Source organism: Grammomys surdaster, unplaced genomic scaffold, assembly GCF_004785775.1.
Source record: "Grammomys surdaster isolate TR1022 unplaced genomic scaffold, NIH_TR_1.0 543, whole genome shotgun sequence".
NCBI lineage: Eukaryota > Metazoa > Chordata > Mammalia > Rodentia > Muridae > Grammomys > Grammomys surdaster.
The window spans coordinates 1,335,964-1,347,413 of NW_021604962.1; the positions used below are offsets into that span (position 1 = coordinate 1,335,964).

The 11,450-nt window shown below is 41.2% G+C and overlaps 1 protein-coding gene across 1 annotated transcript in view; it reads right to left on the bottom strand.

Annotated features, from left to right (window-relative positions):
• Cfap69 (cilia and flagella associated protein 69) overlaps window positions 1-5,760 on the bottom strand; it is a 68,104-nt gene extending 62,344 nt beyond the window's left edge. Inside the window, exon 1 of the mRNA XM_028781766.1 lies at window positions 5,434-5,760. Coding sequence (XP_028637599.1) covers window positions 5,434-5,556 — 123 coding nt within the window. The 5' untranslated portion in view covers window positions 5,557-5,760. The remainder of the gene's footprint in view (window positions 1-5,433) is intronic.
• Between the last annotated feature and the right edge of the window lie 5,690 nt (window positions 5,761-11,450).

The following is an 11,450-nucleotide window of genomic DNA, read 5'->3' on the forward strand; positions in this document are numbered from 1 at the left end:
TGCTAGGCCTGAGACAGTGCTGGGAAGAGGTCTGTGCTAGGCCTGAGGAGGAGGCTCTTTCTCAAGCTTCCAGTCAGGTCATGCTGCCAACTACAGACCCCACCACAAAGCTTATCATATTTCAGCTGCAGAATGGTGTGAGGATCCAGACACCTGATGAAACCTGGCCACAGGCTTCTGAATCATGGAATCAATGTAGTAACAAGGTTTAGGGTAAATTAGACAGCTAATCACAACCACAAAGTTGACTGAACACACTGTCCCTTCTAGGAGCTAATGATATCAAAATGAAAGATGCAAAATCTACTTACATAAACAATATTCTATGGGGGACATTAAATTAGTAAGTTCTATAGTACAGAGTAAGAAGACAATGTTCTGGAGAAAATTAAAAGATTATAAAGTAGTGGCTTTTTGAGAAGTATAATTTCACACCCAGTAGCCGGTGAAGGGCTGACTCAGAGAGGGTACCATTTCAGCAAAATGTTAGAGGAGGTGAGGGGATAACTTGTGAGTAAAGAAAGGATAATGTCCATGCAATGGGCACAGAACGTGCAAAGGCCTGGGGGCTGGAGCTCTTTGCGAATTTGAGAAGCCAGAAGGTCAGAGTGACTGGGCCTAGCTTATAAAGAGGAGCTTTGTAAATGAGGACTTAAGTTTCTACTCTGAGCCCAGGGAAAGCAGCTCAGGGAAAGGCATGTAACTCTATTTCCATCCATAAGGAAGATATAATCTAATGGAGAGCATCTAAAATTGATGCAATGACTAACAAGAAATAACCTATAATTAGGTAAGAAGTGGCATGATTCAAAGCTAATACTATTCCTGCAGAGAAAGATAAATAAGGATGAAATAAACAGGAAGCACATCCTGTCTGAGGAGATGCAGTCCCTGAAGGTAGATATGAGAAGCAGCCATGCATTCTATGTAATATCACTTCCTATCTGTTTGGTATTGTACTGAGTAGTACATTAAAAACGCTACAGAAAAAGACTAATAAGATTCCGTCCTCACAGAGATGAAGTTAAACAGAGCATCAGATCCAGACAGAAAAATAGAACTGAGGCACCCCAGAGCCAGCATTGAGCTTAGACAGCACCAGAGATTCTGGTGCTTTAGTGGGACTTGAGGGGACACTGTAAGGTCTCATGTTGGTGACTATAGCAGATTAAATGTGCCATAGGGTCCAGATATGCCCAGTGCTCCCAAAAGTCTTCCCAGAAGACTGTGATGGTCATCTAGAGGTTGGGGAACATTTACCAAATACAGGCTGCTTTTATAGGATAGGGGAAAAGCTAGAGAAGTCAAGTCATTTTAAAGGCCATTTTATTAGATATGGCAACAGTATCCTGAAAGGAACCAAGCATGTTCTAGGGGAGGGAGAAGCATAACCAAGTGTGAAATGGTGTCCAAAGACAAAAGATTGGGTAGAGAAGAGATGTGAACCAATACATAGGCCAAAGGACCGAGAACCTGGGCTGATGGCGTCTGTGGTCAGCAAAAACAAAAGGAGAGTGAGCAGGTCTTTTGAAGCCACAGTTGGAGCCTCTTACCTTTTTAAACAAAACAAAACAAAACAAAAGAAACAAAAACAAGATAATACTACCTGATTTATCTCGGGGAGGGCTGGAATTTTGTTTCCTTGTTATTGTTCTGTAATTTGAAACACAGGAAACTATTCTGGCTACCTTTCCAGGAATTAGTTATGAAACTAATTTGTTTATTCCATCCTCCTGCTATAATCCACAAAGAGTTGCTTAGATTGGGAAATGGGTCCCTCCTCTAACAGCACCCTGAACACCTGTTAGGAAATGAGACCATGAAATTCCACCCCCAGCAGCACTTCCTGAAGCTCTCCGTGTTCTTTAGGCACACACTGGGTTTGGGAAGCTCTGCTCTAAAGGGTTTAAGAGTTCTTCAGAATAAGGGAGGTGGCTAGAACCAGGTCTGAAACAGACCAAGAGTAACAAATTAGATGCTCATGATTTCCATTGACTCAGTGAAAGCATTGCTACCCACATCCGCTCTCTTAGAAAACAAAGACTTGGCCTCTACTGCCTAATTTCCCTATCTTCTTGAACAGAGCTAAGAGCCCTGGGACTATTTCTAGAGAAGCAACTTCACAGCACCAGAACTAATAAAGGTTTAGCTACCCTGTAAACATCATCAGAGTTTCTTAAGAACAAAAAATAGAAAAACTCATGATTAGAGCTATTAATAAAACCACATGGACCCTTATGTATGACGGGCAAGGTGCTAAATCAGTCACAAATCTTTCTTAAAATAATTTAGGAGAGGGGCAGTTACAAATCTCTTTCACAGGTGAAGAACACAACTTAGAAATGGAAAGCAAATTCACCAAACAAAATAAATAAAAATTGATCATGGGCTGGACCTCTGCACATATGTAGCAGATGTGCAGCTTGGTTTTCATGCAGGTCCCCCAACAACTTGAGAGGAGGTGGGGGTGGGGATTGTCCCTGACTGTTGCCTGTCCTGTCTGCAGATCCTGTTCCCCTAACTGAACTGCCTTGTCTGGCATCAGTGGGAGAGGATATGCCTAGTTCTGCAGTGATTTGAAGTCCCAGGGTGGGTTGATACCTGGGCGGGGGGATTAAGGAGTGGGCAGGCTTCTGTTTCTCAGAGAAAAATGGGAGGAAGGAGGAGAGGAGGGGCTGTGGGGGGAACTGAGAGGAGGGCTCCCATAAGGATGTAAAGTGAATAGATAAATTAATTAATTAAACAAATAAATAAATGGGAAAAACCTAATCACTAAATTTTAGTAGGATTCTAATGTTTGGAAATCTATTGAAAAAAATGATAGTTTTCTTAAAGCTTTAATAATCAATAATTTATGAGTCAAAATTCTTATAAAAATAAGGTTTGAATGTTCAAGTAGAGCATCTATGAAAATCACAACAAGGACATAATTAATAATATTCAAAATATGCATGTTAGGGTGACTCAAATGCTTCAAATTTAGGTCTATAGTAACATAATCCTTAGAAGCATAGGTAGAAACAATAAATCTTTATAGAAAGAAATCTTTAGCTGCTACTTTAAATTTTCCGATACTCCATGAGTTTTTTATTTTTATTTTTAAATCAAATCATAATTTTTCTTATTCACATAGAGGTTATAAACACAAAAAGGCAGGATGTGGGGAAGGGGATGACACCAGAGCGTGGGTGTTCAGGGGGAGTACAGATATCTTTCAGAACTGGGTATCGGCTGGGTGAAGGTTCAGGGGACAGGTCACTATGACTCTGCCTATGATTCACTTGTCCTTATCTAAGTTGGTACTATCCACCAAGGCTACCTATTTACAAGGTCTATGACTACTCAGGCTGGTAAATTTCCACAAAAGGTGCCTCTTTACATTAGCTTATAGCTATCTGTTTCAGTGTTTTGTCACAGAGACCCAAGACTTTGTGTTAGCATACATGTATGACAGGCCTATTGCTGATTTTAGGCCTATGGCTGATTTTAGGCCTTCGGTGTGTAAGCAGGGCTGCCCCTGACATCTCCTCCCTTCTCTAAGTATAGAAGGGCTGTGGTGATTCTAATCTTGCGAAGGTGGGGATAGAGGCCTGACCTCCAGTAATTGAAGGGGACCTTGTAATGGCTCTGAGGGCCATACCCATCCCGATGTCTTTTTCCTACTCGAGTTTTAATGACAAATAAATATTGCAAGCTTTAGTTGCCTTTCTGAATAAAGAATGACAGCAAAACTGAATGTCTCAGTCTATGGGGCACTATATAGTCTTTCTATGTGCATTTTGTTTAAGCTATACACAGTCTTCACAAGTGACATTTTAAAACAGTTTTTATGCTCATATTTATTTTGTATAGGGAGGTGGGTGTGGAGGTGAGAAAACATACTGAGGAGTCAGTTAGCTCCTTCAAACATGTGGACGGATTCTGGGGTATGGAAGTCAGGCTATCTAGCACACATATCCACTGAGGAGTCTCCAGGCCTTCACTAAGCTGACCACAATGAACGTCAGTACTAGCACAATCTCCATCTTAATCTCCATTATTGTCACCACGTGTCTTTGATTTCATAGCTGCTGGAGTGGGTTTGGCTGTCTCTTGAGTACAAGCAAAAGTGGAATGCTTTGAATGGACTGGAGATACTAAGCGTCCAAAGGTCCTTCTCTGCAGACTTGAACAGAGGGCTAAAGGTTATCATCTTAAGTACTGCTGGGACACCAGGCTCCACAGTGAGTAAAGGAAGTGAGTGGCTACAGTTAATTCCTCGTGGATTTAAAGGCACTTATTTGTAAAAGCAACTGCAAACAAAACATTCAAAAGGAATGAGAGATCACTGAGATTTCTCCTAATTCTGAATTAGTTTTTATTACATTTCTTTAGGAAGAAATTGTCTTTTAAATTTCTCAGTACTTTCTAAAAATGTGAATACTCATAGAAGGAGAGACAAGAACAAACATAAGACACATACAGCTATGTTAATTTCTATGTCACAGACTTTTTTTTCTTTTGCAATGACCCATTGAACATATTTTTTAAAACCTGTTTGTCTGCGTCATGTAATCTTTATCCAAAACTAAAATGAGAGCCAAACTCACCTACTTCTTAGTAGAGTGGCAATGCTTAGCTTTCTTGTATCCCAGAGAGTGGAAAGCTGATTGCTTACAAGTCTCCGATCTTGTTTAGGAATACCTCCACAAAACTGATTAGGTAAATTCCCCTGGCATCCTCTCTTTATGTAAAAATACTGTTGCTCTGCGGGGTGTTTCGTAAATGTGTGAGTGCCCTCAGAGAGCTCAACCCAATTCCCACAGAAGTAGTCCCAGCCAACTGACTGCTCCCAAGGCTCCAGGATGTGGACGCAGGAGACAGAGTTCCTGACGCAGCTTGGGAGTTGTGACGCCTCAACCAGAATTCCCATAGTGGCCCCCACACCACTAGTGTGGGGGCAAGGCAGAGAGGTTCCTCAACCCAACTTTTATAAATAACCCTTACATTTATAACAAAAACAAACTCGAAACCAAATATAAACACAACAACGAAAAATGTTCCCAGCTCTCCAACAGCATCTGCCCTACCAGTGAATACAAGCTTCAGTAGCGGGCAATTCAGCAGGAAATAAACCCAGGGAACACCACTTTATCCGTTGAGCTACAAACAAAACCCCACCACAGTGATCTAGTTATCAAATCAATGCCACTTCCTTTCGTGGCCACAGTTCAAAGAGCAGTTTTTTTCTCTTCTTGAGAACCAAGCAGCTGGAGTCCCCAGATTGGTTGACGACATCCAGCCCCCCTCCCTATCCGCAAGGCCTCCAGGGACCAGCTGGGCTACCGTTATCTCCATCCCACAGACTCACAAGTCTCACTATGGTCCTCATTCTACCCGGTTGCCCTGGAGCCTTACGCCCTTCCCCGCTCCTGCTGCATAGCCCGGCCATACCTGCATCTCCCCATCCGGGATCGCCACCCCAAACACCGGGATTGTGCGGGGACTGCCGGTCTTCGTTCTTCCGCCCGCTTCGGCGGCATCGGCCGCCGCGGCGGAGGCCTCCGCGGTGGACATGGCTCGGGTGGGCGCCTGAGGTTAGGTGCGTCCGCAGCCACGGGATCACGAGCCCTGGCAGAAAATACGCTGTGCAATCTGAGCTAGGGAGGAGAAAGACCCAGAAAGTCCAGTCGTGACCCCCGCCACAGCAACATAGCGGACATCAACTGCTGTTACTGTCCACAGGAGAACCAAGGCACCCAGCACGCTCCAGTTGTTAACACAAGCCCGAGCGTTGCTAGGGGCGGGGCCTACGGAAGCCTGGAGAGACAAACTTCACCAAAGGAGCGTCTGCGGGTGTGCAGCGCGAGAGACAAAGGAGAGCAGTGACTGAGACCGCGGTATGCACCTAATGTTTCAGTCTTGTAGCGATGGCCCTTGCTTAATAAGTATCTGTGTGGGGCGGAGGAGTAAGAGCTGGAGGTGGGATGCGTTCAGACGGATGTGATTGGCATAATGTTGAAAGCCTAGCACGTTACCCTTTCTCCAGAGATAGGACCAGTCAGTGTAGCTTAAATACCCAGATTTTTATCTTTTTTTTTTTTTTTTTTTTTTTGTATTTTAGTGGCCTAACTGGACAGTTAGACAAACAAAGAAGGCATCGCACATACTCTTGAAAATCTTCCGAGCAGTAGAGTGGTTGGGTGTCTAGTATGGCCTGGGGTGGAAAGTTCACATTTTGCAACCGGAGAAAAACACTGAAATTCTTCATGGGATGGGTTCTTCTACTTGACAAATCAACAGCCCAGCTTTGTAATTGTTTTTCTACGATGGCATATATTTTATTCATTAGTAGTTGATAATCAATAGGGACGGACGTTCTCAAACACTTCATACTCAGTCACCTTGTGATCTCTTGAGAGTATGAACTGCATGCCACCATCTTCAGAAGGCTTACTCTATGCAAACAGCCTGGCCTGATCTTTCCTAGGAAACCTGTATTCCTTTTGTTGTTTTGGATGCAACGCTATGTAGCATGCTTCGTTTTTTTTTTTTGGGGGGGGGTCTCACTGTATAGTTAGTGGGTTAGTGGTATTTATTGATGAAGCAGCCCAACCATGTTATGCTACTGAGACTAAGGCAATTAAAGGAGATTTGTACATAGCCACTAATTTGCTCACTTGCTGAGCAAGGGTGCAGCTGTGTATCCCCAACCTGTGAAATGCATGGTGTAAACACCTCCTCTGGCTCTGGTTTGCTTTTCTAGTGAGTTCCCACGTGATGGTGATGTAGTTGGTCTAAAGGCCATATTCTTGGTCCTTCTAGTGAATATCACAGTAGGTACTCAGTAAGTGTTCATTAAAATTTCAAGATTAGATTTTGATTTAAGGTAAAATGAAATCATTATATAAATTATTCAGATTAAGCATTCTAGACCCTTGCTATGCAAAGTGGTTTCCATGGACTTCCTAGCTGCATAGCCATTAGAGGCTCGCCAGGAATGTAGAATTCTGGACCTCCTAGTGTAAATACTGAGTCAGAATGCCCATTTTAACAAGTGTTCATGTAAAACTGAGAAGCTCATGATGTGTATGTATTTTTGTTATTATTGCTTTGGAACAGCTTTACCAAAGTTAGCCATCTCTAAAGAAAAACAAAGGAACAACCACTTCGGGTTATTTCTGTGTGCCAACTGACTTGGTAACAATCATTTGTTTTATTGCATTTTCTCCCTAGAAGTGCATCAGGGTTTAAGTTTGTAAGAGCTCTGACTGTTTAAATGTGTGCATTTAACTTTAATTACTATTCATTGGTCCTTGTATATGATAATGCAGGTGGACACAGATGATAAAAGGATTGATGACTACTGAGATATTCAATTACTTCAACATAAGATCAATTAATAGTAGAGAAGCATGAGAAATAAGGTCTACCTAGAGAATAGCAATGGTTCAATGTTTCCATATATTGGCCATCCTGCAGAATGTAACATCAGAAAGATATGGATTAGTGCTTCTTGGAAGCACGTGTAGATGGAAAACAAGGTTTTCATATATCTAAATGCAATTTGTTCATCTGCAAGTAATGAAGTTAAACGTAGACTTAAATAAACAAATTCAATATTAATGTAATTCTTCCCATTTTGTTTTTCACCCTGCCTCATTAGCATGTTAGCAAAATTGTACTTATTCATTATCATGAATTAAGAACATTTTGTAAGTATTTTAAGTTACATATGAATTTAATTCTCTCTAAACAAATGCTGCTTATCCTAAATGTTCAAAGATTATTACCTGCTGAGACAAAGTAGTTTGCTTTAGGGAACTTTTATAGCATTATATTAAATATTATTAATATAGTGGGTTAGCTTTTGGGGAAATTTCTAGCAGAAGAAATACATATAATGCTGGAATTTAATTTACTCATATGCTTTAAACAATCTTTCATATTAACTTGGAGTTGCCTACAAACTATCATGTCTGACAGATCCGCTCATGAAAATGTATGCATGATAAATGGAACAGAAAAGACTAGTAGAACAGCTACCCCCCCGAAGCCAGTTGCTGAAAGTGTATCAGCAGTAATTCAGATTCCAGGTAGAAGCCAGGGGAACTGTTCATATGTAGAAGACAAATGAAGTATGCAGTCATGGAGGAAATGAATTTACAAACACCAGACAAAAAAAAAAAGCAAAAACAAAACAAACAAAAGACCTGCTTCCACCAGATCAACTCTTCAGCTTTTGACACAGGAGTATCCCTATGAAGTGAAAACATTCCTGCGCATCTAGAACACATTGCATTGACTATGCACTGTGCTTACATGGTAGAAGGCAAAATGAAGGCCCCTAAATGCAGGTCTTTATTGTAAAGTAGGATTCACGCTTATTCCAATGACATCAGTTACTCAAGTTGTAGAAATGACCTCGCTTGTTTTGATTCCATAGTCCTTGCATTTATTATTGAAGTCTGCAGTAACAAATGCTATGGATCAGGTAGCTTAAAAACAAAGATTTTCTAACAGCCCTGGAGGCAGGAAAATCAAGACCAAGACTTTGTGTAGAATTTTTTCTTGGCTTGCTATTTTCTTCCCTTTTCTTAATGTGGCTTTCCTTCTGTCCATGTCTGTTTTCTACTCAAAAGGATGTCAATCATGTTGGACTAAGACCCACCCATTTGCTCTTACCCCAGTGATCTCTTTAAAGGCCAGTCTCCAAATACAGTCATTTTTTGAGGTGGTTGGGGGTTAGGACTTCACCATACAAGTTTTGGAAGATACAATTCAGTCCATAATAAATCTCACCATCTTTTAAGTTAAAATAAGAACTCTTATGAGCCAGGCGGTGGTGGCGCATGCCTTTAATCCCAGCACTTGGGAGGCAGAGGCAGGCAGATTTTTGAGTTCGAGGCCAGCCTGGTCTACAGAGTGAGTTCCAGGACAGCCAGGGCTATACAGAGAAACCCTGTCTTGAAAAAAACCAAAAAAACCCCAAAAAAACAAACAAACAAAAAAGAACTCTTATGAACAGACTGAAGAACACACTATGTTTAGTTAAAGCCAGACTGGTATTCTCACCTGTAGAACACTGATAATTTCCAGTGTCTGTTAATTGCGATGCTACTTTAATATCTACTTCTATACACTTGTTCAGTATGAATCTGTCATCGAGCCTCTCAACACAATCTGGATTTTGAGCTTGCAATGTCTTATGCCTACAACTGCAAAGATCATTTTATTTCATACTTCATTTGCCAGTCAACAACTCTACTTGTGCTTTCCTGTTTCCTTAGCCTTCCATAAACACGCAGCAGGCATCACTTTACCTGGGACTGTTATTCCTGGGAAGGGGAAAGGAAAACAAGTAGGTGTTGCTAAACCTGGCTTTGGACAGGTATAGTTAATTGCTTGGTTTTATAGGGTATTGCCATGAAGGTCTGCCGAACTGCATTTTGGAACATTCCATCTGGAGGAAACAAATGGAGAATAGATCTACTAGAGCAATTTTATGTTGTGTCTCCTCAGTCAGGGTCTACCCTTGATTTGGCCTGCTGTATTAGGAAAATAAACAGGCCATGTAATACATGTACCATACTTAAAATACCTACGGTAAAAGGTTATTTATTGTTTGCCTGTAACTCAAATTTCACTGAGAATCCTCTTCTGGTAATCTTGTCAGGATACACACTCAAGCATCTTCATGCAGATCCACACAGAGTCCATTTCTCCTGCTCTGCTGTATGTAAGGGACTCCTCCACACAAAGCCATGTGACAGCGGAAGTGGCAGCACCCTAGCAACTTCTCCTTAGGAGGACAGGGCAGCTCTGGACCACTGGCCAGGATGCAAGCCAAGAAGGGGAGACAGTGATGGTGAGAGGTCCAGGCAGGAATAAATCAGCACAGAAGAGAGAAGTGGTGTAATTTTCTATAGAAATGAGTTGTGTCTCTTTAAATATCTGCTATAGAACAAACTGTATTAGACACCTGGCACTTAGCAACACATAACACTATATTCCTGTCTTACAGAATAGCTAAAATATTGTAGGTATCCTCATCTAAAAATGCTCAATAAAATGAAATAATCGTCATTGAACAGAATTTTCCTAAATGACCACTTCTGTGAAAACAGGGTCCCCTATCCAAGCAAGGCTATCAGTTGGATTGCTTTCTGGATGTCGTTTTAAAAGCAAAGACAAAAATATTAGATGGAACATTCAAATTATTCAATAAGATAAAAAAGCAAAATTAATAAAATGTTAAATAATACCTTTAATTGAAATGTTTATAAAGCAGATCTATGATAATGACATAAAATCATGGTGTATAATTTAACAGCAACTTGTTCCAGGATACAGGCCTTTAGCAAAAATGACTACAAACACAAAGAGTAGAAGTCAATACAAAATAGCTAATGAAAGATGGAGGGAGACAAGTATAATTAATTAACAACAGAATATCAATTTTAATATAAATTGTGTATGAGCCTTTAAAATCTTTTAAAACTAAGGATTATTACAGTCTAACCTATTCAGGAATGTTAGATTCATATCGTGAGAAAGAACTGGCAGGGCTAAAATTTACATTTCACCAGAACATAGAAACCTAAATTTATAATGGTTTAAACACAGGAAGAAGCAGAGGCTTGTCTGTTTGCTAGTCTCTCCTCAGCCTTTTCAGCCTGTTGCCCTGACCCTCTGGGGACAGCTGTTTATCTTCAGCCTCATCAGCCAGACCGAGGGCCCGTAAAAAACACACCAAGTTCCTTTGAGCAGAGAGAGCCTGCTCTCATCCCAGGGTCACTTCTCAGTGAGTCACAGAGATTAGTCACAAGGACACCTAGCTCCAGGAGTAACAGTGAATGGCTGTCTTCAGTAGCTCCAGGGTGAGGGAGGAAGAGACCAGACCATGAATGATGAACATCTGTGATCTGTGAAAAGCCTCAGAGGGAGATCTCTGCAATCTCAAAATCGGACAAAGCACCTGCCTTTCTTTGTGTATGTCTAGTTAACAGGAGAGTCCCTAAGCTACCAGGAAGATTCCTAGTCTGCCTGCATGGTAGATCAGTGCACAGTGGAAATTTAGTGACTTATGAAGTTAAAAAAACAATCCAACAGTTCATAGTATAGATCTCAGGCTAAACCAGAAGCCCTGTTTTATCACATGGCTAGAACCCCTGAAAACCTGAGCACTTTATAACACTCAAAAGTAGTGAAGAGCCTGTTCAGTCCTGGGGTTCACAAGAACAGATAGTTTCCACTAAACTCACTACACTTTCATTTAGATGAATAATGACGGAATAAAGACAGAACAGATGATGGAAATGTCCTGCTGAATTCTGATCGGTGGAGGGTTGAGCACCTCATTTTCCTGACATGGCACAGAATCCTTACAGTGGACTACATGCCTTACATTCTGTGTAGTGTTGCTGTGTCGTGAATGGACAGAACAATTTCTCTTCTATTTCAGTCTGCTT